This window comes from Danio rerio, chromosome 21, assembly GCF_052040795.2.
Source record: "Danio rerio strain M-AB ecotype USA chromosome 21, GRCz13ab, whole genome shotgun sequence".
NCBI classification, from domain to species: domain Eukaryota; kingdom Metazoa; phylum Chordata; class Actinopteri; order Cypriniformes; family Danionidae; genus Danio; species Danio rerio.
Window position 1 is genome coordinate 36,827,054 of NC_141041.1, and position 27,811 is coordinate 36,854,864.

A 27,811-nucleotide genomic window follows, 5' to 3' on the forward strand; every position below is an offset into this window, starting at 1 on the left:
AATATGTGCAATGCTCATGCTTGCAGTGTGAAACTGGCCTTAGAGGGCAGCAAGGCTACAAGATTGTAGTGCAGTGGTATCCAATCTCGATCCTGGAGGGCTGATGTCCTGCTGAGTTTAGCTCCAACTTGCTTCAACACACATGCCAGGACTGTTCTAGTATATCTACTAAGAGCTTGACTATCTAGTTTAGGTATGTTTAATTAGGGTAGGAGCTAAACTCTGCAGGACACCTGCCCTCCAGGACTGAGTTTGGACACCCCTGTTTTAGACACAGGCCTTGATTGGCTTGTTTGCCCGTGTTCAACAAGCCCAAACTCCGTCTTGGAGGGCCGGTGTCTCGCAGATTTTTAGCTCCAACCCCAATTAGACCTGAACCAGCTGATCAAGCTCTTACTTTGTACTACAAAGCTCCTGGCAGGTGTGTTGAAGCAAGTTGGAGCTAAACTCTGCAGGACATCAGACCTCTAGGAGCAAGTTTGGGCACCTCTGAACAAGGTTAAGAGCTATATTGCAAAAGAAAATCGGTTTCCAGGAACAAGTTTGGACATCCCAGCTCTAAAATTGTGTTATCAATTTAATATGACATACAGTTGACATAATTTTCCCCCTGTCAATTTTTTTTCTCTTTTTTTAATTATTTCCAAATTATGTTTAACAGAGCAAGGAATCTTTCACACTAAATCTGATAATATTTTTTCTTCTGGAGAAAGTCTTATTCGATTTATTTCAACTAGAATAAAATCAATTATACAATAACTTGCCAAATTACCCTAACCTGCCTAGATAACCTAATTAACCTAGTTAAGCCTTTAAATCAGTCACTTTAAGTTGTATAGAAGTGTCTTGAAAAATATCTAGTCAAATATTATTTACTGTCATCATGGCGAAGATAAAATAAAACAGTTATTTCAGATAAGTTATTAAAACTATTACGTTTAGAAATGTGTTGAAAAAAAATCTGCTCTCTGTTAAACAGAAAACAGGGGGGGAAATACACAGGGCTGCTAATAATTCAGGGGGTCTAATAATTCTGACTTCAACTGTATATTGACATTATAAATTACCTCCCCAGGACCCTCTCTTCTCTTTGCGCTTGTCCTTTCCCATCATCCCTTGCAGATTGACCTTCCTCCTCTCCACCACATCTTCAGCATCAGCAGCACTTGGCTTGGCTTTTAACCTCTGAAATACAGCAAAGTCTATGAATCTCTCATTCATATCAAAGATATATTTTAAATTGAGAGGTCCAGTCTGTACCTCCTTAGTTCTGTCGAATTTGGCTTGCTCTCTGGGTGAATTGCTGTTGGTTTGTTTGGATAATGCAAGGGGTTTGCCACGAGAGTCCAGCAATGGCAGTGGTCTGCCCTCCACATTAGCTAGCATACAGCTTTGATAGAGCTGAGAGCGCACAAAACGAGTATAGCTGTCAAACTTCATCAGTTTGAAGATCTGGAACGAAAGAGAGGGAACGGAGAGGATAGGATATAGGTTAGGACACTTCTGCTCAAGAGGGAGTCAAATGAGGGTGGGCTCTCGATTTGATTATTTTTAGTAGCTCTGGATAATTGAGTCATGATTGCTGTCTGTTCTTATACTGTGCTTTGACTCACCTCATATGACAATAAAATGCGTTTCTCACTTGGAAAATGTAGTCTATATGACTCAACTTAATTCTTAGAAACCACAAAAGACGAAAACTACAAAAGCATTTGTTGTCGTACATGTTTTTCAGATTTTTTTTCACTTGCCGTGTTGTTGAAGATGAAAGCATTTGAAACTGATTGAAAAAGATGCTCTTTTGCAGTTTGCAGTTGATTATACTGAGAATGCTCTAGTTTTTTGTTCAGTGTCACTAGTGTACATGGTTTGCTTGATGACTGGGATGCACTTAGGCAGAGTCTTAAACTTTTTTCCCCCTTAAAACATTGTGATTACTTTAGTAGTTAGCAATTGAATATAAGCAGGGTTGTATCTGGTCATTTTCTGTATAGGAGACATCCTGGGGAAACTAGGATATCTTAATGAATTAAAGTTAACACCATTGACTTAGTACCCACATAGCAAACAGACTTGGCCCAAATGTGGCCTTAATATGGCACTGCTGGCATATTGCTGGTACTAGCATGCATAATAGTCGCATTTCCACTGTCGGGCCAGTGCGAGCCAGGGCTTTTATTAGGCTGGACCGGGCCAATCGCCCGGAAGGTTGAGCAATGAGGCCAAAATCATGTCGTGTTTCCATTGTCTGGCTAGTAGCTTTCAGTGCGCCATGCAAACCCCGCACCCAGAACGTCCCTTAAATCAAACGTCACTCAACCTACCCACTTCAGCGGGAATTAGGCCGATAAAGCACACCATCGCATCATCACGAAACTATTAAAATGAAGTCAATCAAAACAAACTAATGACACGTTACTGTACAGCATTACATTATATGTCTATACGCACATGTTTGTATGTTCTCATTCATCATATTTGTTTACTCGCCGACCGACTGTTGGCATTGTGCATCGAGTGGTCTCGCAACTAACAGAAGGAACCAGCGCAGTGAACGCACCCATCCATAATATAAAACCACAGAAAATCTCTGTTAATAACTCTGTAGAAAAAGTATTTTAAAACATGCTCATTTAGATAGACGCTGCCAAACATTTAGCCCAAATGCTCCGGAGAGACCTGAAACATATACATTTTTCCTTATAGGATATATGACACTTAATAGGTGATTCCCCTTTATTTACGGATGTTGCATATTACTCTGATCTTAAGTAAAGGAAAGTGTTAAGTATTTCAGCACATAAGAGCAAGTAATAACATATACCCTATATTTCGTTGCGCTCAGCAGCTTCTCACTAATAAAGCTCTTCATTTATTTAAAATTTCTTTTTTTAATTTTTAACTGAGTAAATTCTCTAAAGGTAAGCGTGAGGCTACTGTTTCAGTTAAGCAAAAGCACACACACGGGTAAAAAAGTGATCACTGTTTACCTTTGCATGAATTTTGGGATGATTCCATGCATCATGCATCATACACCAAGATTGATTCTTATTGGATTTTTACCAAAAAGTCCATTAATCTTGTTTTATTAGTCAACAAAAATGCCAGTATATTTTTTATTATAGTTGTCGTCATCATGACCTAATTTTTATTTGGTTTTCGTCGGTAGAGACTTGTTCGTCACAAATTATCACAAAAAAATTTCATCAATGAAATTAACACTGGTTGGATCACTGTGATCCAAATATCAAATTTTAGAATTACCAAATCCTGTTTATGGCGATGCAGTGGCGCAGTAGGTACTGCTGTCACCTAACAGCAAGAAGGTTGCTGGTTCTGTGTGGAGTTTGCATGTTCTCCATGCGTTTGCAAGGTTTTCCTCCGGGTGCTCCGGTTTCCCCAACAAGTACAGAGACCTGCGGTACAGGTGAATTAGGTAGGCTGAACTGGCAGAACTGTATGTGTGTGAATGAGAGTGTAACGTTTGTATCCCAGTGATGGGTTGCAGCTGGGAGGGCATACGCTGCGTAAAACATGTGCTGGATAAATTGGCGGTTCATTCCGTTGTGGCAACCCCAGATTGATAAAGGGGCTAAGCCGAAAAGAAAATGAATGAAAATAATTAACTATAGATCAAGTTCACTAAGATAAATGCTTCTGTTCTCATAAAAAAATTCCTTCAATTTAATTTAGCTGTGAAGCTACTATCAGATTTCACATACCTGTTGTTGTGCTTTCTGAAAGATGTCAGCATGAGGGTTTTGTACATCTTTCTCCTCGACCCGTACCCTGTCATCTATGTTAATAGGAGAAGTTGCATTGCTGGACAGGAAGGTGTTATAAATTGAGAGTGCTTCTCTCTTAAGCTAGGGCAAGAAAACAAATAACAGCTATATTACAAATATATATTCTGCCACATGTTAGATTATAAAAATAATGTTAAAATAATGATTAGATATTCAATACATAGATTTACCTGCTCTGTTTGATGGCCAGGTATTTTGCGAAATTTTTCACACGCCGACCAAAATAAGATGTTCTCAGCACTGACCTCAGATTTCAGAAATGCCTGTGTTGAAGAAAGACAACAATAATTCATTTGGTCTCTTTAACAGTACGAACATATTTCAGATCTGCACTGCATGTGTTGTGAGCAAGCACACATGATAATTACAATCACCTGTATAATTATTAAAAACAAGACCATTTAATTTATGGTTCTAGCTGGCATCTCTGTTAGCCACCAAATGAAGCATTCGAGAAGGTTGATCCATCTCACAACTCTCTCACTTAAACACCAAACATTTCCTTTCCTCGCAATCTCTTTTCCAGACCCCCTTCTGAAACGTTCTCCACACCTCCTCTTTACCATATAATTACAGTGACTCAAATCGTAGGCTGTTTTCCTCCTCACCTCCCTTTTTCAGATTTTACACATTTCACAATGAATTGGTGTTGAATTATTTGCTCTGCGTGGTCGCTAAACGGAACAAGGCAGCAGCTCTCTGTAGCATCTTGTGTATTGAGAAATGAATAAGTGTGAGTATGAATAAGTGAAAGTATATGATGTGTACATTGAAAAACTAGAAGGCTTGCTTTGAAGATTCTTCTGCTTTTCTAGGTGCTGAGTAAGACAATTGGCCTTTTGTATTCAGTAGACATGCTGGAATATTACCAAACATTTTATAAAATCAGCATGTTTTTATGGTTGTCATTTGATATAAAGTATTATCAAAAACTATTTTGGTGGTTAATTAATCACACACAACTTAAGCCATTTGTAAATGGCAGTTGTTTCTCAATGCAACATAAGGGATTTTCATCATTTACAGGTGACTTTATAACCATATGATATATATATATATATATATATATATATATATATATATATATATATATATATATATATATATATATATATATATATATATATATATATATATATAACCTATATATATATATATATATATGTAACAAAACCTTGTCCCAATGTGTATGAATATTTAGAACAGAAGTGTCAAACTTAATTCCTAAGGGGCGCAGTTCTGCAAAATTTAGCTCCAACCCTACACTCACCTGTAGGTTTCAAACAAGGCGAAAGGACTCAGATAGTTTGATCAGGTGAGTTAAATTAGGGTTAGAATGAAACTACGGCACTCCAGGAGCTGAATTTGAGACCTGTGCTTTAGACATTAGATAATAATAATAATTAATAATAATTACATATATATATTTATATATATATATATATATATATATATATATATATATATATATATATATATATATATATATATATATATATATATATACATTTTCTGGGCACTTAAAGCGCTTTACACACATAGGGTGAATCTCCTCATCCTGGTGGGCTGGTGTCCTGCATAGTTTAGCTCCAACTTTCTTCAACATACCTGCCTGGAAGTTTTTAGTATACCTATAAAGAGCTGGTTCAGCTGGTTCGGTTAAATTGGTGTTGGAATTAAAATATACAGGACGCCGTCCCTCCAGGACCAAGTTTGAGCACCCCTGCATTAGATCATGTTTAGAGCTAAATTCTGCTAAAAAAAGTGGATGTCATGGGCCATATTTAAAGATCAGACATATAAATATACTAGCATCTGAGTTCACATGTGAGTAATCACGTAAAGTACATAGTCCAAGTTTCATATGCAAGGCAAGGCAAAATTATTAATCTAAAAGCACTTTTTTATTTACAGAGTTTCTTTTACAGACGTTCCTCTGAGAAATAACTGCTGTCTGAAAGGGGCTTGAACAATGATAATTTTACATTCAGTTGCTTCACCTGTGTTTAATTTATATATTTTATATTTAAAAAGATTCACATTGATGCAAAAAATGTAGTCTGAAAAGTAATGTGTTCACTACCTTATTAAGTTCAACTGTTAAAACTTGACTACTAAATGTTTATTTGGGCATGTAGACTAGACATGGGAATGATCTGCTTAAGTTTAAACTGAACATCAGAATGAATGAAAAGATGATTTAAGTGACCTTAACAGGACATAATTGTTGATGCCTGACAAGCTGGTATGAGTTTTCTGAAATGGCTGATCTAGGATTTTCGCATTCTCTGATAAAGAGATAATATCCAATAAGCATCAATTATGAGGGTAAAAATGCCAGGTTGACGCCAAATGTCAGAAGTGAATGACTAAACTGATTGATCTAATAGAAAAAAGACATACAACACACAAAACCTTGTGATAAGCTACAGCAGCAGAAGAAGAGTACATCCATGACCTACCCTGTCAGATAACAACAGAAAACTGAAGCTACAGTTCACACAGATTCAGAAGATTTGAAAAATTGGCTAATCTGTTAGGTTATACTTTTATTTCTACAAAGACATTTGCAGAAAGGGTCAGAATTTAGTGTAAACATCATGAAAGCATTGATTCATCTAACCTTGTATCAAAGGATCAGACTGCAGATGCCACAATTCTGTTTTTCTTAGCATTCTTTTGACCCCTTTATTTTAAATATTTTCGACTAATAATTTAGCCAGTTCTTGAGGCAAAACAACATGTACCTACATTAATAAAGTCCATTCCTGGAACCTTCCTATACAACTCGAGTGCTACTGGAAGAACCATTAGTGAAGTAAATCAATATGCCTCATTCAAGTCCATTCATCAGTGAATTTGTTCACGTATTAATGTGCTTTCTTAAGTTCATAAATATTCACTCTCACTGCAGTGGCTGTATGAATGCCGCTTTTTTTACTCACTGTGAAGTAGCATACACCCACAGGGTCCTCAAGGAGCCTCTCAAAGCTGACAGCCCAGCTCGCCACCTGACCCACTCCTCGGCTCCCTTCACTAGGCACAGTGGGCAGACTGGAGTTACTGCTGGAGTGTTGTGTTGCTGCATGCTCATCTGACATCACGTTCAGCTCTAATAACCATGAAATACAGAGGATGTTTAAGAGCTCTGACAGGTCAACCTTAAGAGTTTCTATGTATTATGACTATAAGCAGACCCTCACTTTAGCTTAATATCTTACATGGAGGTGTGACTAACTTTCAGGTAATGTCAACAACTTTTTAAAATCGATCTTAAACAATTCATACCATTATGAGCGAACCATGCCATAGTATGAGATTGGATACATTTGTAGCAATAAAAGTGCACTTAAAGGGTTAGGTCATCCAAAAATTTGAAAAATGTTATTAATTATTCCCCTGAATGTTAGTCCAAACCCTTCATTATTTTTGAACACAAATGTAATTATTTTAGATGAAATCTGAGAGCGTCCTAATCCTCCATAGTAGGGCTGCACTATATATATATATATATATATATATATATATATATATATATATATATATATATATATATATATATATATATATATATATATATAGCGTTTCAGCATCCATATCACAATGTGATCATTCGCAATAGTTCATTTTATTCATCCCTTAGGAAATGTGAGTGGAATTATAGCTGAACAAGAACCATATTGCATATTGTTGAGTGATTGTAAAGCTAAACCTTAATAAAGTGAGAGTGCTTGTTTGCTTTGTTTTTAAGGCCTCTAAATAATTTGTGTACAAGAAATTATAACAATGAAAATTTGTTAAATTTAACTTTTATACAATGAAGACTATGCAGTTTTATTTGCTTGCATTTGATTATTTAACTTATACTCAAATAAAGTTAAATTCAACAAAGAATGCAACTAAGTATTAGCAGATTATCTGGCCTACAAATTCATCCCAATCAAATAAAAACTTCTGGTCATCTGGTGAAATTATTATATTCATATCACAATAAATATCACAGAAAACCAAATATCGCAATATTGGATTTTTCCAATATTGTGCAAGCCTGCTATATAGTCTGCAATAATCCTTAGATGTTTAACGTAGGGATGCACTGATACCATTTTTTTAGAACGGATCCAGATACCAAAATTCTGAGTGTCGAGTATTTAGCCCCTGATGTATTGTCAAAAGCCCCTGATTATTTGGAATATGTTGCACTTAAATAAAAATAAGTTGTATAACATTTATTTTGTTATCTAAGTACTTAAAATTAACACATTCATCACGCGCATTCCACTTAAAGCAGCGTTTGTGTCGGGCAATTAAATAGTCAGCTGGTCAGCAGTACCTGTTTCTACTGACAGGTGGGAGTGGCACTGTTGTCACAAGGTGTTAAAAAAATCCCGCCACGGTTCTGTCATCGTTCATTTTTTATTTTGAAGAGCTGAAGCTGATGAGGTAATAATACAACTGTTTCGCCAAACTGAATAGTTTTAACTACTGATGAAGCTTAATATTTGTCTTCCCATTAATTTATGTAAATACATGTGAGTTAGTCAGAAAAACGTATTATACTAGCTTTCTAGATATGTTATAAATGTCTATGTTTATCTACATATAATATAGCCAGTCACATCTGTTTCTGCAATAGTTAAATCACAGTGAGTTCATGCATCTAGCATATTATTTTATAGCTATTTTGTCCTGAAATATGTCAGTTAGCAAAATACATAAAGTGACTGGAAGAACACATATAAACAATTTATTGTCGCAGTAAATGATCAGTTAAAGCCTTTTTATTCAACTTTTTAAAGCACTTTTATTCAACTACGGCAATAGCTGGATGCCTTATCCATATTAGGGATTATCTGTAACGTTCTACTAGTTTTGTGATGCATACTGTATATGGAATTTCTGCTCAAGAATGAATGAAATATGCATTACATGCAAGTGCTACAATACCCACATCTACCTATTAAGCCCTTTATCCCTTTAGACCCTAGCAATGCACATGTGCATCAACATGAATTTGACAACTTGAATCTGTGCTTCACATTAAACTATAGAATGGCTTCAGAAAATTTGGGATATAGTAGACCTACATGACAACTTTCTAGTGCCTTATAATAGGCTACCTTCATAGCTTGTGTTGGCTTATAAATTACACAGAATATAGCGCATGTGCAAGATCGGATTTAGATCGGTACCAGCAAGCCAATACTCGACCCAGCAAAAATATGTAGTATCGAACCGATATCCAATTCAAGTATTCAAAGTCCATTCAAAGTCCAGAACAGGAACCAAAAACATTGTCAAAACATTCCATGGGACTTGTTTATTTGAGTTGTTTGATTGTAAGCTCCAAATACTCTTGCATTTATAGGCATCTCCAAAAACAACTGTAAAAACAACTTTGTTTGAAAATGTCTTTCATATCAGGCCAGGGGGCATGTTTACGATGGGCAAGGCAATGCTTGCATGTTTTGCAGCTGACTCAAATCGCATTATGTCATCTTAACACATAAGTAAACACATGGCCTGATGCACATGGCCTGATGCTATGAAGATATAGACTTTCAAAGGGGACATTCAAACTAAAATGTTAGGAAATATCAAGCAGACAGTCTACTAACACATTAACAAATGCTAGTTGACATGCAGTTGAAATGTTACTTGTACTTTCAACTCAATGTACAAAGTATTTATCAAACATTATTAAATGGCTCTCTGGAGTACTTGATTTTGATTAGTGAATAACAACATTCCAATGTATGTTATTCATAGATATCAACCACTGAAACTAATAGCACAGGCTCATCTGAGGACATTGAATCACCTTGACCATCAGTGAATACATTTATTTCCAAATTTATATCCCACGTAGCAAAATGTATCAGGCCCACACAATCAGCTTTTGCTTGATCCACATGCCGAAGTGAATTATGGAATATGACTGGACCAAGTTTGACTTCCAGAAAAAGACCAAACATGGACAATCTAATAGAAAGTCTAAGCCAAGTTAATAAACTATAACTTAGCCTCAACTGGGGTTGAAAAACACTGCATTACAGGATGTAAACAGAAAGATGGAAATTACTTTCTGTATCAAAATACTTTACTCAAAAAATAATTCAAATGTATTTTAAATGTGGGTCAAGATAGGCCAAATGTATGTGGCCCACATACCAATTTTTAACATCTGGGCCAAATATCAGATTTGATATTTAGCCCATGTCTTGTGAGTCACCTTAAAAATGGTGCCACCATGTTTGTCCCACGTGTTGTATGCCAGTGCCGGATGAATGCGTGCTGAGCCAGCTTTATGCCAAATCTGGGCCAGAAATCTTTGCTACCTGGGATGTTATCTTCCTTAGAACTTATTCAACTTGCATAAATAAGTAGGGTAATGTAGGCTGTATTCAGCTTCAATCAGATTTTGTTTAATTAAAGGTTTAATAGAGTATAGAAGCTCAGATCAAGGTTTTGTGTCTGTATGTTTAGTTGAATCCTTAGTTTCACCCCTGTTTTGTCTTGCTCAGGCAGTGGGAATGTGTGAGACATGCTAAAGAATAAGCTTGTCTGTCTGATATTTTGGACTGGAACGATTCACATTAATAATTTCAACCCAATAACTGTTAATGACGCTTTCTGCTTCTCTTCCTTTATTCTGACACATCAGTCGTCAGTGTGTTTTTGTGGCATTGATGTGCAGTAGAGGAATTTCCCTAACATGAGTTAGAGTCACACTGTGAATGACTAGAATCAGACATTTGATGGTTTTACTGGATCTATCAATGATTGTCTTCAGTTCCAGACAGTCACATGACTTTCAATACCTCAGTCTGTCTGTCTGCCTAAATGTTTTTTTCTCTCTTGATCTCACAATGACACTTAAACAGTCAGAGGAAACTAATGTGGTTACACCTGCCCCCCCAAAAACCGGATGTAAACAGGTCAATGTTAAAAGGATAAACCTAGATGTACGACATTAGTGATGTTTGATAGCCACGTGGATGAAAACACAATTCTCCCCTGATGCCTTTAAAGAAGCATAATAGAGGGAGGAACATGTCGTTCATCTAAACAATATCATTAATGCATAACTCACCTCCATCTGAGACAGTCAGTGTCTGTGGGAGAAATAAAAAGGATATTGATCAGAGTTACACTAATCAAAAATACATGTACTTGAAGCACATAAAATAAACATTGTTTGATTCAACACCAACAGACAATTGAGACAGACACAAACGTGACACAAAAATTAAAGTCAGAGATAAAACCGATGTTTTTTTCTCCTCAAATTGCATATTAACGAATATTATTGTAGTCTGATCTTCTTATTCCCCGAGGGTAATGTAGTAGAGCTTCAGTGATCTGAAGAAAGGAATCAAGCAGAAAAGCCTAAAATGTTTTATAAAACTACTCATACTATACTCAGTATTAACAATACTTGCTTTTAACCTTATAACTTGACCTGATAAAAACTTTTTTTGAGGAAAGAAAGTGTCAAACTCATTACCACCAGACATTTTTAGTGTAATATTCATCTTCGGTTGATATCACTTAGACGTACATGTATATTTTCAGTCAGGTTTAAAGTACGTACCTTAAGTCCATTGGATGTTCCAGTGTTGCTGCCTTTCAGAGACATATCCTTGATGCCAAATTTACTTTAGGTTATTAATGAGTGCATGAGTGACTTGTTTCTGATCTGCATTTGAGATGTGCTCTGAACACAATATAACTTCCTGCTTGAACAGGAAGTCTTACCATGGTAACTTGCCGCAAGAGGAAGTGTGGGCATGTTTCAGACAGCTCATTTTTACAGTGAAACATGGCTGCAGTTCTTCCATCATTACATAATGAATTAAGTCATTTATGTTGAAAAACAATCATTGGAATCATGACATTTGGCATTTGCTGTGTTGTTGTTATTGTTGTTATTAGTGCTATCCTTTTTAGATGCTGAAAGAGCAGATGGTTATGAGATAAAATATTATCGCTCCAACAAATCTTGACCAAAGTACCACTGCACTTTTGGTGAATGTCAGTTAAGTTTCATTCATATACCATCGCATCCAAAATTCCAAAAGGTTGACACAGTTTGTAAAATTTGTTATTTTTAATTCTATTAAACTTTAGTTCAATTGGCAATTGTACAAGTGTTTTCACAGTCAGACAATTTCGGATTTTTTAGTTGCAAGACGCTGCAAAAAGGTTAAATTAAAATGAAAAAGTTCATAGAATATTTATATAAAACAGTTTTAAAACAATTAGCAGGTGAACTGGTAATATGTCAGGATTCATTTGGTAAAAAAAAAAAATTAACATTTTTAAAGAATTTAAGGGCCCTATCATACACCCGCGCAATATATGTTTCACTGACATATTTCTATTTTCTGATCAACGCAACATAAATTTTTCAGTTTTCCGCCACATTGTTTAAATAGCAAATCCATTTGCGCCATTTGTGGACTCGTGGGTGTTTCGGTCTAGAAAAAGGTGTGTTAAGGCGCATTGTTGGCATGTAGCTGTTTTGAGGATCTAAAATTGACTTTGGAACCGACCAGCTGAAAGCAGGTCTAAAGTGGCAGAACGGGTTAGTTGTGTGCCTTGCTTAAACATGGCTTAAACATGCAGGATGTACAGCAATACACAAATATCTTTACAAATAAAAAAAAACAAAAAAACATTACAAAAATGATTACTTTCTACATAAATGCAAAAACCACTGCCTTAATGCCTATATCTCGGGGTGCTTTTTTTAGTATATTCATGACAATTTGCTTTGGTATAATGTTATTGTTAGTAGTAGTATTATTTATTATATGCATTTTTTTATTTGTTTTATTAAAAACAAGCTTAGATTTGTCCACCTGTCAGGTTTTGGACCATATGGGGCGTAGGACATGTGTTTGGATATAATAACACTGCATTATTATTGTTTATTTATTCCTTAACTGGAAATTAAAACTGAACTTAGAAATAGTTTAATAACAAATCTTTGTGCTTAACAAACAAAATTAATTATGTAGTCTAATTGATGTCTGTGCGTACAACAAGTTTCCTTATTCAAGAAAGAAAGTGAAAGTGAACGTAAAGGCCGAATGAAGGAGGCTCATTCTCTCATCTCGCACTGCAGATGGTCTGTTTAACTGTTTCTCGCTATTGAACCGTTCTGACTCTTAAAAGGAATGGAAGATGGATTGTTTTATTCTCAAAACACTCCCAGAACTCATTAAGAGAATAAGCTCAACCCTGTTAGACTATGTGCTGCAGCGCAAAGCGGATTTTTCCATCCTTAAAATAGCTAAAGTGGATTCAAACATGCCTTTAATGCATTTGCACCCTGCCCTTTGGACTTTGCGGCTAGATTGTTAAAATAGAGCCCAATGTCTTTACACAACTACTACATATCATATTGTAAAACAATTCAGTAAATCTATCTCAGTTCATGCAGAGCAAAACAGGAAACCTTAGTTTAATGTACTTAAGTTTTATATAAATTACATAGAATTACATGAAAAATGTCATGCCATGGTGTTGAGTTAACTCACATGTACTCCAGGAGTACTTCAGAAAACAGTCTGCTGCTGCATCAAGAAATGCTACTTGAATCTTTGTAACTCCATAAATAACAGCTATATGTCGTTTCTGAGCAATAGCCAGGGATGCTCCTATTAGTCAACTAACCATTCATTAATTGACTAAAATTTAATTAACGTTGGCCTTTTTTTTTTTTAAATCTAAGATATGCTGAAGTGAATCACACTGTCACTGATGGACAGATAATGGTTTTAATGCCTGGTCTTTGTGCCAACAGTACATTGGGCAGACATGTAAATGCTTGCCTTTCATTCCTCAACCTCAAATAACAATTGCTATGGCTATTCAATCTATTGTTAACATAGAACATGTGCACTATTCATATGTCTGTGTGGAGTGTGGACCTTTTAGAAGTGTTCACTGCATGGCAGATTAAATCACTTGGTCTCATAAAGCTCTGTCATTTTTGGCCCTAAAGATATTAACAGGCTAATTAGTACAATTTGAAATTTAGATTAGAACTCGACGAAAAAGAAGAGACTCTGTGCATACTTGTCTTTCAGACATCTACAGAAATATATGGGCATATGTATACATATCTGAATGTCTGTTTTCAAATAAACCAATTGAAATGAAAAACAAATATTCTCTGATTATGTTAACTGTATGAAACCTGAGACACATCCTTTACTGCAGAGATGACAATCGAGTGTCTTCAGAGAGTTCATCCCTTAGTGCTAGGAAACACTGAGCTATTAGTCAGCCATTGAGCAGCATCAGACCACCGGTGAATGTCTGTCATTCTAGATTGTTTGGTGTGTTCAACATGCCGCCTCTCAACAGACTCATGACAGAAGGAGTTTGCCTTAAATAGCAAGTAGAGTACATGCTGGTCGTGGTGAATGAGAACGCTCTGATTGGCTGTTTATCTACAAATCCGAGCATGAGAACAAAAACGGAAGTGACGAAACCAAGCAAACATTACAAGTCCAAAAGGAACACATATAAACTGAATGTCATTTCATTACATTTTCCTAACTGTTTGCAAATGGTATAGATTATCAGACATATTTACATGAGCGAATTATCTCTTTGGTGAGTGAGAATTACTATGAAAACAGTACATAAACACTGCTTTTTACAGTATGTGTGCAGCACTATTTCTAGTTTTCCTGTGTTGAATGACCATACAGGCTACTGCCACCTGCAGGTATGAAGAGACACATCCTCTCACACAGGCAGAGAACATACATTGTTGTTTTAGTCTGCTGTTGTCTGTTTGGTGTGTTCACATACAGCTTTTTGGTCTAGACATTACCAGACACAGCCAATGTGAGGAGACAACACAGTCGGTTTTCATCACTGTTAGTCAGTGCTTAATTTGTAAATAAATATTCCCAAAACAAAACCAGGAAATAAAAGTTAACGTGACCGACGTCTACCACACATTTTGTTTTTTGTTTTTTCATTTTTTCCATTTTCCATTAAATGGTAATAGTACAAAAAAAGAGCATCAAATTTCTGAACAGTCTTTGATTATTTAGTGCCATATAACATTATGGGTCAGTCATGGATATTAAAAATATTAATTATATGAACAACCACAGTTCACCTCACTATTATGTGCAAAGTGAAAAAAAAAATTAATTAGTCTTCAAGAAGAGCCCACAGTTACCTCTTCTGTCATGTTTTCTGGCTTGAGATTGCTTTGCTTCTGTTTCCTGCTATCCTGATACATTCATGCAGTTTCATCTTCTCAAGACCTCTTTTGATCAGGCTCTTTATCTGATTTACTCGTGGTTTAACAAAATAAAATATGCTTGACTGCCTCTTTGCCATTTTTGAAAATATAAATATTATTTAGGTAGGCCACAATCCCATAACTTATTTTCGCTGCTCACTGTGTGCGAAAGAATAATCACCAACCAACAAGTGTGATTAAACATAAGAAAGCTGAAAATATTGCACAGAATATTCACCAAACACAAGCTATTAAGTTTCCATTAAAGTATATACTGGTATGCAAAAGAAGAATTTCTGACATTTTCCGGAACAGGATTTTGCAAAATCCGGCTCAAATTAAGCTCTGCTGTTAATTTTTTGGTGCCAACTCAGGTTGTCCCAGGTTTACCTCCTTAAACAAAAACAAAAAATAATTTGTAAAAATAAGTTTTTCAATAATTTAATAAAATAACAATTCAGCCTTAATATGTTTTTTTTTTTTTTTTTTTTACTGAAGTTTTGCACCGTCACATTGGCTCCAAAACTATCAATATCCTGAATTCACAATTAAACATTCATTCATTCATTATCTTTTCAGCTTAGTCCGAGGCTCTATCCAGCAACCTTCTTGCTGTGAGGCAAGGGGCCCTATCATACACCCTGCGCAGTGTGGCGCAATAGTCTTTTGGTAGTTTCAGCTTGGCGCAAGAGTCGTTTTGAGGCGTTGCGCTACGCTGTTTAAATAGCAAATGCTTTATTGCTCATTTGTGGGCCCATAGGCGTTCTGGTCTAAAAAGGAAGGCGTTCAGAGGCGGTCCGCTGGCGCGTTGCTATTTTGAGAAACTATAATAGATTTTTCATTAGACCCAAAACTAACCCGGTCTAAACTCCGGCGCAGAGTTGTGCCTCGCTTACGCACTGCTTAATACGCACAAGAGAGCAATAGGCAAATATCTTTACATATGAAAAAATGTAAATATTAAGGATATATATAGGATATAATAAGAATAGATATAGAATATAAATATAAAGGATTAAAATATTACAAAACATATTATTTTCTAACCTACATAAATATGAAAAATCATTGCTTTTATTTCTTCTTCATCTCGGGAGGCTTTTCAGTTCATTCATAACAATTTGCTTTTGTATAATGTTATTATTATTAGCAGTATTACTTATTATATCCATATTTATATTTGTTTTATTAAAAACAAGCTTAGATTTGCCCACCTGTCAGGTTTTAGACCATATGGGGCACAGCATGTGTTTTAGTATATAACTCAGGTTTCTGAGCACATTTTTTTATTATTTTTCATTTATTCGTTTGCTGGAAATTAGAACTGAATTTAGAAATAGTTTTGAAACGAATATTTGCGCTTAACAAACAAAAGTATCTATTTATAGACTAATTGATATCTGTGCGTAAAGGTTTTCCTATCCAAGAGCGTATGTGAAAGTAGTTCCATTATCTCTCATTCTCACGCTGTAGATGCTCTGTTTAACAGTTTTCTGTTAAAAAACTGTTAACTGTTTGCTAGTGAAATGTTCATTTTTTTCCACTTAGACTTACTTTGCGTCCTGTAAATAGCGAATGTGCTCTTGGCGCGACGCAGCTGACTCCTAAAGGGAATGGGAGATGAGACTCTAATTGGTTTATTCTCAAAAACACCAATAAGTCTTTAAGAAAATAAACTCAACCCTTTTAGACCATGCGCCACGGCGCAAGACAGATTTCACATCCTTAAATTAGCAAAAACGCGTCCCGACACGTCGTGAAAGCGTTTGCGCCTTGCGTTTTGCGCATGGACCGTCAAAATAGAGCCCAACAGCACCACCTACTGCGGCACTGCATCACCCACAATTAAACATTTTAATGGAAAAAAAAAGGTTCATATAATGTTAAACATGCCTCTGTCCCAACCGTTTTGGAGTGTGTTGTAGCCATTAAAATCCTAATTTGTTTCTATTCCCTTAATACAATTTATTCAACCAATGAATACATTGAAAATCTTTTCTTGGTTCTCTTGTCAATTAAATAAAATACAAATAAAATTAACCCCTTAGCATTCATAAAAAACAAACTAAGCATTTAAGCCAGCATGTAATAGTCATTAATGAACTTTTAGCAAATAGCTAGCATGGAAGTAGTGCCATGTGCTTAGCAACTGTGGAGAAACCAGGAAATGATGTATCTTGTGAAATTAGTCAGAGGTTTTACCTTATTGAGGGTGTGTGGGTGATCATCTGACAGAGTGTTGTGTCTCCCGATAGTTCGGCGTAGAGAGTTGCGTCGAGTGAGGTTTGAGAAGCCTCGAGTGATTTCATTGAAGCTCAAGATCCTCTGTTAGAAAATTCACACATATATATTAATTCATAAACTCTAACGTACAGTCACACACTAAACACTATATATTACATTTATTTTTAAGAATTAGTTTTAGCATTAGCATTAGTTTAATATAGCAATAGTTTATGTACCAAAAAACTTTGTCACACAAACATACCATAAGAATTACTTTATGATTTAATACCCAGACAGCTCACATATATTGGGCTGATGTCTGCTGAAGCTCAAAACGTTTGCTCCTTTTATTCTAACATCTATATATGGTTGGCCAAACATGCAGCTCCAGCTCATAAAATGTCGGCTCTGCATTGGTTCACAACTAGAGGCAGATGAAGCACTTCACTTTATCTCTCGTGCCCATGAACAAATTCGGCAAAATATTTGGTTTACAAGTAAGATTTCACTTGCAGACATTACACTGTTAGACCTTACCGGGCATTTTTACAGTAGAATACTGGCAACACTGTTGCCAGTTACTCACTGTAAAGGTTTGGTTACAGTAAGTAACTGGCAACAGTGTTGCCAGTTAATTACTGTAACTGAACCATTACAGTGACTGAACCAATACAGTGAGTAGCTGGCAACAGTGTTGCCAGTTATTTACTGTAACCGAACCATTATAGTGACTAGCTGGCAACAGTGTTGCCAGTTAATTACTGTAATAGAGCAGTAGTGGTAACTAACTGGAAACTGTGTACAGTTAATTACAGTACTGTAGTGTTACAACTCACAGCATTATACTGCATACACATTAATAGTATGACATAGTCTAACTAAAATTAATTAGTATTCTTACCTGTTATTAAAAATAAAAGGCATAAAAATTTAGACAAATGTATGTTATTGTTTTGGCAGCAAACAAATATACAACAGAAAATGTATAACAAAATTAAGAAATCAGCAGATATAAATATCGTCTTACATATTACAGGTCTGCACAGTAAGGCTGCGGTCACACTAACGTTTGAGCATGCAAAATTCTGTCATACGGCACTGCGAAAAGAAGTGGGATTAAACAAAATAGTTAGAGATTGAAAAAGCAAGCGACTGGTCCATAGTTTAAATTTTTGTTCAGACAGGTCATGTTTTGATCTTTGATTGGTCTCAAGCAATCACATGATGTGATTTCGCAGGTCAGAGATCTCCAAGTTTGAACTTTCCAATGCTGCAAACAGTGAAATCTTTCGCATGAGCTATCATTCCAGGTCTGCAGCATTTACATGCGTATGAATGGAAGTCTAAAGAGAGAAAAGTGCAGTGTGACCGGGACTTTAAGCTGTAACTCTAATTGAACACACCTGATCAAACTAATTAAGGCTTGTTAGAAATCTACAGGTAATGTTGATGCAGGGTGTGAACTAAACTCTGCTGCGCTGCAGTCCTCCAGGAACTTGGAGTTTGACCCCCATGGTATATAGCATATTTTTAAAGCAACTGCCAACATTTATCACAACCACATATCAAATAAAAAAATGCACGCATGCACACACACACACACGCACACACACACACACACACACACACACACACACACAGAAAGTGCTGCAGTAAAATGTGTTTCTCTCTCCTAAATATGTATATATAGAAACATGTTTGTCAAACACAGGCACATACCGTCAATTCTCAATAAAATGTTTAAAATAATTATAAAAAACAAAAACAAAGTCGGCAACACTGAAAATCCAAAGGATCCAATCTTTTATTGTTATAATTATGATCTACTTTAAAATCTCATGACCACAAACTTTTCTATTGTTTCTAATATAAATTCATATGTGGAAACACAGCTCTGAAAAATACTTAGCAACAAACTCAAAACCAGGGACCTGACAGTGGAGCTTTTGTGTGTGGATAGTTATTTGTATCATATTAGTTGTGATTCCCTGTGATGATTTCTGTGCACATGTTACCTTACTGAGGTGATGGAATTTATTGGTTTTTATGTGCATAAACTTTTAGCATCTGTACATTATTGCAATATGCAATACCCAATAAATAAATATACTTAAACAAAAGCGAAGAGAGGCTAACTAGCTAACAATGTAGCTTTCAAGTACACAGTTCAAGATAATAACAATATAACTTAAAACACAGCCTTATTTTAGAAACCCTCAAAAACATTTGAACACATTTTACTTACTCATTGTAGATTCTTATTTAAAGCCTAAAACATATCAGACTCTACATCTGAATTGATAGACAGAGAATAGAGCGCACTCAGCAGTAAACAAATCAAACACCTGACTCCCTTAAAGGGCCAGCATTTTCTGAAAACTTTTTCTAATACCTTTGTGTTTAGAATAAGACAGCCTGTGGGAGTGTGGTGAGGCCTAAATCATTGTTTTCTGCCTTTAAAATGCACGCCTCTATAAACAGCAATATAAAGCATCAGAGTAAATGGGACAGTAATGGTTGAACAGTAATATGCCATTTATTGTCACAGTAATGTGTACATAAAGTAAATTACTGTAATTTATCCTTTGCATTACACAATTTTATACACACTCTACTCCTTTTACAGTAAAATACTGTTTCCTTTCATTACAGCAAAACACTGACTATTTTGCAGTTATTTACTGCATAATCTACAGGGTAACAGTGCAGTTAAGCTTTAATCCTAATTAAGCACCTGATCAAACTAAATCTAAAGGTAGTGTGTTGAAGCAGGGCTGGAACTAAATTCTGCTAGGCTGCGGCCCTCTAGTAGTTTGACATCCCTGGTGCAAAGCATATTTTCAAAGCAACTGCCTACATTTATCACAATTATGCACATATTGTTTAATAAAAACAATTAAAATATGCAAACTTCATCCATATTAAAAAAAATGATAATAAATAATCTGATCCTCATGTCATTCCAAATCTGTAGTAATAATAAAAACACAAAAAAACACAAAAATTACATGATTTATACATTTATTTAGGAAAGCCTTTATACTATACTGTTAATGCCGCTTTTACTTACTTTAATTGAAGTTTTCCAAACAAATTCATTGAGTCTCTGCAAACATGTATGTACGTGCTGTTTAAGATATTTTTTTAATAACACATTTTTACTAGTCATTTAGCAAAATACTAATATTCAGTTGAAAGTGCAATTTAAAAGCTGAACTATAGGTTAAATTAGGCAAATTAGACTAATTATAGAAACGTAAACAAAGTTATAAGAATTATTATGACAATTTATTTTCTCTGTGTGAATATTTTTGCCTTTAAATGCATCTCATCCATATCTTATGCTTAGCTTTTAATGATCTCTGTGGCATTGGTTGACTCCTGATACTCAATGTTAAAACATCAAAGAAACCAAAGAAAACACATGGCTTCAGTGAAATTCAGCTTATCATCAATGCAATGTCCCACTCTCCCCTCAATACAGACCATTCACATATCAAAACTGAACAGTAAATATATATAAATATGTAAATGTATATAATAAATATAAATAGCAACATAAAGCATCAAAGTAAATGGGGCAGTAATGGTTGATCAGTAATTTACCATTTATTATGACAGTAAATATCTATAATGGGTACATAGAGTAAATTACTGTGATTTATTCTTTGCACTACAGAATTTCATACAAATCTTGCTTCTTCTTTTACAGTAAAATACTTTTTCCTTTCATTACAGGTAAACACTGGCTATTTTACAGTTATTTACTGCATAATCTACAGTAAGGGTTAACATTAAACAAACACGCCATACCAATATTGTCTATTGCATTGGTCAGTACAGCTTTAAATAGCCTGTAAACACACCAAAACTGACCAAAATGCTTACAATCCCAGATTTTAATTCATTGTATAGTCATTCAAACACTGTTTTTAAGACATTAGCGCAATCCCTGAAATAATAATTTATTATAATATTAAATATTTATTCTTCTTTTCACTTTTCAAGAAACCTATTCAAGAAGTTCTGGCTTGTTTATAATGACTGTTATATTATACATGTATTATTTGTAATAAAATCGGTCACACTTTACAGTAAGGTTCATTAGTTAATGTTAATTAATGCATTTACTAACATGTACAATGAACATTACATCTACTACTGTATTTGTTCATGTTAGTTATTGTTAGTTAATGAAAATACAGTAGTTCATTGTTAGTTCATGTTGACTCATGGTGCATTAACTAATGTTAACATGCATGGACTTGGATGTTAATATTGCATTAGTAAATGTTCAGTTAAGATTAAAAAATGATGTACATGTGTTGTTCATGATTAGTTCATGTTAGTAAATGCATTAACTAATGAACCTTGTTGTAAAATGTTACCATAAAATCTTTTAATATTATTTTAGATTATAGCAATGTTAGGTAACACTTTAAAGTAACTGTCCATTAGTTAATGTTGGTAAATGTACTTACTAACATGAACATATTGTGTATGTCCATACACCCAAAGCGTTTCACAATCATGAGGGGGGTCTTTCCAAACTACCACTAGTGTGCAGCATCCACTTGAATGATGTGACATGTAAACAGCTGTTGTTTGTAGCTTTAGCCTGCTAGCGCCGCTGGTCAGCTAAAGCTACCGACCTCTTTAACCATACACTTTTGACTTACTGGCTTTGCTCTTTACCCCGTAAAATGTCGCTTCCGTCTCTGTCCTTGTGTGCAGGAGAAGCATCGATGGAGGCGTTGGAGCTGGAGCTGGAAGAAGTGGAGTCCCAGATCCGCGCGCTGGTGGTAAGACGGTCGCGGCTACGGGAACGGCTCCTCGCCGTACCTAATGCTAAGGCCGTCTCATCACCTAAGGTACGTGGAAATTACAACCACATCATTCCCTCTACCTCAACCCCGCGTCCTTCTCTGTCCAGGCCCAGCGCACCCGGGGCGCGGCTCAGCCAGGCGTCGTTCACGCCGACACCCGGCTACCACGGCGCCTGGGTGCAGCCGCGCAAGGTGCTTCCCAGATCCCGGGGCAGAACGTCTCCGCCTGTGTTCGAGATCTCCACGGAGAACCGCTTCTCCCCTCTCCGCGAGTCGGGTCCCGATGTGGCCATCATCGGTGACTCGATCGTTCGTCACGTCCGTGCCGCCTCCTCAAAAGGTAATAAAGTACGTACTTTCTGCTTTCCTGGTGCCCGTGTGAAAAATATTTCTACACAGATTCCAACCATCCTGGGCGCTGCCGAGAGCCCTGGTGCCGTTGTCCTCCACGTGGGGACAAACGACACCGGGCTCCGGCAGTCGGAGATCCTGAAGAAGGACTTCAGGAGCCTGATCGAGACGGTTCGACGCACCTCGCCCGCCACGCAGATCATCGTTTCTGGGCCGCTTCCTACCTACCGCCGAGGAAATGAAAGGTTCAGTAGACTTTTAGCTTTGAATGAATGGCTAATAACATGGTGTAAAGAACAGAAATTGCTCTTTGCTAATAACTGGAATCTTTTCTGGGAGCGTCCTAGGCTCTTCCGTCCTGACGGCCTGCACCCCAGTCGAGCCGGAGCTGAACTCCTGTCGGACAACATCTCCAGACTACTTCGCACCATCTGACTAGCAGGTAAAAATTCACAAAATTCACACTATAGCCACCTAGACTCTTGTTCACCCCACTTAAACATCAGTAACACATATCTGGCGAATCCTATAGAGACTGTGTCTGTTCCTCGTATTATTAGATTAAGAAATAAACGTACTGTGTGCTCCAGGAAAAATCTAGTAAGAATCAAACCAGAAAAACCAGTAGAAAGTGAAAATACAAATTTCGTAAAACTTGGTCTCCTAAACATCAGGTCACTTGCACCTAAAGCACTTATCATTAATGAAATAATAACAGAAAACAATCTTAATGCACTCTGTCTCACTGAAACCTGGCTGAAACAAAATGACTATATTAGCTTAAATGAAGCAACTCCTCCAGGATTCTTATATAAACATGAGGCTCGTCAAACTGGTCGTGGTGGTGGAGTTGCATCAATCTTTAGTGATTTCCTTAATATTAAACAGAGAAACGGACTTATGTTTAGCTCCTTTGAAGTATTATCGCTTAATGTTCAGCTTCCAGATACTATACAAAAACCTATGTTATCTCTCGCTTTAATCACCATATATAGACCCCCAGGACCCTATGTCAAATTTCTAAAAGAATTTTCTGATTTTATTTCTGACTTACTAGTCAAAACTGATAAAATGCTAATTGTAGGTGACTTTAACATCCACATAGATGACGCTAATGATACATTAGGACTCGCGTTTATGGATTTAATACACTCACTTGGGATAAAGCAAAACGTTGTGGGTCCAACCCATCGCTTAAAGCATACATTAGATCTAATTCTGTCTTATGGAATCGAGGTTATTGACGTAGACATTATACCACAAAGTGATGATATTACAGATCACTACCTCTTACTATATAAGCTGTGTTTACCTGAAATCAGCAAACCCGCTCCAATACTCCGCCCTAGTAGAACTATTGTTCCGTCAACTAAAGATGAATTTATAAATAACTTACCTGATCTCTCTCTATTTCGTAATGCACCCGCAAACTCAAATGATCTTGATGTAGTAACCAGCAGTATGGATGCCATCTTTACTAGCACACTAAATACTGTGGCACCCATCAAATTAAAAAAGGCTAGAGAGATTAAAACTATACCATGGTATAATAGTCATACTCGTGCGCTCAAAACAGCAACCCGCGCCCTGGAACGTAAATGGAAAAAAACTAATTTAGAGGTCTTTAGAATTGCGTACAAAGACAGTATGTCCAGCTATAGGAGGGCTCTAAAATCTGCCAGGACCGAGCACCTGCGCAAACTGATAGAAAATAATCATAACAATCCTAGATTTTTATTTAACACCATCTCTAAATTAGCAAATAATCGGTCATCCTTGGAACAAACTACTCCACCGCAAATTAGTAGTGATGACTTCATGAATTTTTTCAGTAATAAAATAGAAGGCTTTAGACAGAAAATAGGAGATGCCAAACTTTCTGCACCGGCTTATACTCCAAATCCTGTAAATATTTCATTAAATCATAATAATAACCTACACTGCTTCAAAATCATAGAACATGAAGAGTTAGTAAAAATTATAAATAGCTCTAAACCAGCTACGTGTATGCTGGACTCAATTCCAACAAAATTACTGAAAGAGCTGCTACCTGCTATAGGAGAACCTCTTCTTAACATTATCAACTCTTCTTTATCTATAGGCCATGTTCCAAACTCTTACAAGCTAGCTGTTATTAAGCCTATTATTAAGAAACCGCAACTAGACACCAACAACTTAGCTAACTATAGGCCTATTTCAAATCTTCCATTTATGTCTAAAATACTAGAAAAAGTTGTTTCCACTCAATTATGCTCTTATCTGCAGACGAACAATATTTTTGAAGTGTTTCAGTCAGGTTTCAGGGCTCACCACAGTACAGAAACCGCCTTAGTGAAAATAACCAACGATTTACTCTTAGCTGCTGATCGAGGGTGCGTCTCGCTATTAGTTTTACTCGATCTTAGTGCGGCATTTGATACCATTGACCACAATATCCTCATAAATCGTTTAAAGTCTACAGGTGTCCAGGGACAGGCTCTACAATGGTTTAAGTCATACTTAACTGACCGCTACCAGTTTGTAAATCTTAATGGACAGCCTTCACAAATCTGCCCAGTAAAGTATGGGGTGCCTCAAGGATCAGTTTTAGGCCCTTTACTGTTTACAATTTACATGCTACCTATGGGAGACATTATTAGAAGACATGGGATCAGCTTTCACTGCTATGCAGATGATACTCAATTATATATTTCCACTAAACCTGACGAGACGTCTGAACTTTCTAAACTAACTGAGTGTATCAAAGACATCAAAGACTGGATGACCAACAATTTTCTTCTCTTAAACTCAGACAAAACAGAATTATTACTTATTGGGCCTAAATCTTGCACACAGCAGATCTCGCAACTCAATTTACAATTAGAGGGATACAAAGTTAGCTTTAGCTCTACTATAAAAGATCTGGGTGTCATATTAGACAGCAATCTAACTTTTAAAAACCATATATCCCATGTCACAAAAACTGCCTTCTTTCATCTGAGAAATATCACTAAATTACGAAATATGCTATCCATCTCAGATGCAGAAAAGCTAGTCCATGCTTTTATGACTTCGAGACTGGATTACTGTAATGCTCTATTTGCTGGCTGCCCAGCATCCTCTATTAACAAACTTCAATTAGTACAAAATGCAGCAGCCAGAGTTCTGACCAGGTCTAGAAAATATGATCATATAACCCCAATTTTATCCTCCTTACACTGGCTGCCTGTTAAATTTCGTATTGAATTTAAAATATTACTTCTCACCTATAAAGCTCTAAATAATCTAGCTCCTGTTTATCTAACCAACCTTCTGTCTCGCTACGAACCAACTCGCTCCTTAAGATCTCAAAATTCAGGGCTTCTGGTAGTACCTAGAATAGCAAAATCAAGTAAAGGAGGTCGAGCCTTCTCTTTCATGGCTCCTACACTCTGGAATAGCCTTCCTGGTAATGTCCGAGGCTCAGACACACTATCCCAGTTCAAAACTAGATTAAAGACCTATCTGTTTAGTAAAGCATACACTCAGTGCATCACCTAGCGGGTTCCACACTGGCTTCTACATCTTGCTTATATACACTATGAACAGCAGCTACGCTAATTATTCTCTTTTCTCTATTTTCACCTGGGGATACTCATCCCGAGGTCCTCAGATTAGGCGGAGTCACTGATTGGATCCAAGACCAGCGACGTGATGATCCCAAGGATTCCATATCCGGGACCAGGCCATATCCTGAGCTGCTGCTGCGCTGATGGTCGTGGGGAGTGGAGAACATGAGTCTGATTCCAGCGACGCTCCAGGGACAGACGAGTCTTCATTGAGGCCATCTTCCAGCATAAACCACGGCGAATGAAGTTCTGCACAAGACTTTTGGCCAGCGGAGAAATTAAAATGGTCGTGCCCAACTGAGTCTGGTTCTCTCAAGGTTTTTTTTCTTCACTCCCATCAGGTGAAGTTTTTTTCCCTCTCCGCTGTCGCCACTGCCTCGCATGGTTCAGGATTGGTAGAGCTACGCATCGATGAATTTGCTCTTCGGTGTTTGAACTCTCAGTAATGATTAAATCACACTGAACTGAGCTAAACTGAACTGAACTGAACTTAAACACTAAAACCTGAACCACACTGTTCCAGTTACTATGACCATTTATGTGAAGCTGCTTTGACACAATCTACATTGTAAAAGCGCTATACAAATAAAGCTGAATTGAATTGAATTGAATTGACAGCAGCCACAGGACAACAGCGCCAGTGTGCTCACGACACACCAGCTAATGGTGGATTGAAGAGACTGTGACAGAGCCAATTCGGTGGATTGGGATAATTTGGGCGGCCATGATCATAAGAGCCGATTGAGGGACTTTGGCCAGGTTACACCCCTTCTCTTTACGAGAAGTGCCATTGGATTTTTAATGAATGGATATTCATCCACGTCTCATCCGAAAGACACCGCCCACTGACAGTAGTGTCCCCTTCGCTTTAACTGGGGAATTAGGATTCACACAGACCACAGGTTGAGCACCCCCTCTAACACCACTTCCAACAGCAACCTAGTTTTCCTGTGTGGTCTCCCATCCAGGTACTGACAGCCCTGCTTAGCTTCAGTGAGTAACGTTCGAGGTTACAGAAGTAACCCTTCGTTCCCCGAGGAGGGGAACGGAAGTGCCATAAGTGGATGAAATCCACGATGGGAGGATTCGGATCAGAAGCCGCTTGTCTGGAGAGTATTGAACGGGCCAATGAATGAAATTAATTGGCAGCGTAAGCTTGCGCAGGTGTGCGGCATCTGCAATTATCTCAGCATATAAGCACACCTGAAGCCAGCAGACGCCATACTTTTAAGCTGAAGAGACTTTCAAACAGCTAAGGGACAGTCATTATGGCGACGGAGTATGGCACTTCCGTTCCCCTCCTCGGGGAACGAAGGGTTACTTCTGTAACCTCGAACGTTCCCCTTCGGTTGGGGAACTTCAGTAGCATAAGTGGATGAAATCCACGATGGGAGAAGTATGGAAAGCGCCATAATGACTGCACCTTACCAACACCCCCGATGAGGGGATAGTCAAGCAAGCGTGACGCACCCACATCATGGGGGGCGCGGTCCTCCAACGTGTCCCTGGCCCTAATTTATCCTACTTCAACAGAAGTTTTACGGATTTAGATATATTTTTTGGGAAGTACTGAGCATCTAGATAATTCTAGGAAATACGACAGTACGTTGGGAAGCGTGCAATCCCGATAGGGAGGACGCTGCGGAGGCCATCCGTTACCCAAGGGGGGGATAGATGGCAGAATTTACATATGGACTAGCCCTAAAAAGGGGGAGTACTCATAGCAAAAGCGTGGTTAAT

At 37.0% G+C, this 27,811-nt stretch overlaps 2 protein-coding genes across 31 annotated transcripts in view; one reads left to right on the forward strand and one right to left on the reverse strand.

Moving 5' to 3' along the window:
- Positions 1–27,811, reverse strand: part of rgs14b (regulator of G protein signaling 14b) — a 97,899-nt gene that overhangs the window by 19,821 nt on the left and 50,267 nt on the right. For 26 of the 30 annotated variants that reach the window (XM_087301501.1, XM_087301505.1, XM_087301516.1 and 23 more), the window contains 7 exons: positions 17,284–17,406; positions 10,900–10,921; positions 6,752–6,918; positions 3,977–4,069; positions 3,723–3,866; positions 1,261–1,452; positions 1,068–1,185 (listed from right to left, as the gene is read on the reverse strand). In XM_087301501.1, coding sequence (XP_087157627.1) covers positions 1,068–1,185; positions 1,261–1,452; positions 3,723–3,866; positions 3,977–4,069; positions 6,752–6,918; positions 10,900–10,921; positions 17,284–17,406 — 859 coding nt within the window. Of the gene's footprint in view, positions 1–1,067; positions 1,186–1,260; positions 1,453–3,722; positions 3,867–3,976; positions 4,070–6,751; positions 6,919–10,899; positions 10,922–11,400; positions 11,537–17,283; positions 17,407–19,552; positions 19,664–27,811 lie in introns of those variants that run through there. The other 4 variants (XR_015520400.1, XR_015520399.1, XM_087301518.1 and 1 more) reach the window with 2 other exon arrangements.
- Positions 21,908–26,677, forward strand: LOC147838907 (uncharacterized). Its single transcript, XM_087301659.1, has 2 exons — positions 21,908–22,729; positions 22,832–26,677. Exons 1-2 carry the CDS (start codon positions 22,011–22,013, stop codon positions 22,917–22,919), a joined length of 807 nt encoding a protein of 268 aa, XP_087157785.1. The 5' UTR covers positions 21,908–22,010; the 3' UTR covers positions 22,920–26,677.

Bases quoted from the DNA above. Each gene is read 5' to 3' on its own strand.
- LOC147838907 (XM_087301659.1), top strand. From the start codon at position 22,011: ATGTCGCTTCCGTCTCTGTCCTTGTGTGCAGGAGAAGCATCGATGGAG. The intron at 22,730-22,831 runs GTTCAGTAGACT...GGAGCGTCCTAG, and splicing joins TACCGCCGAGGAAATGAAAG to GCTCTTCCGTCCTGACGGCC.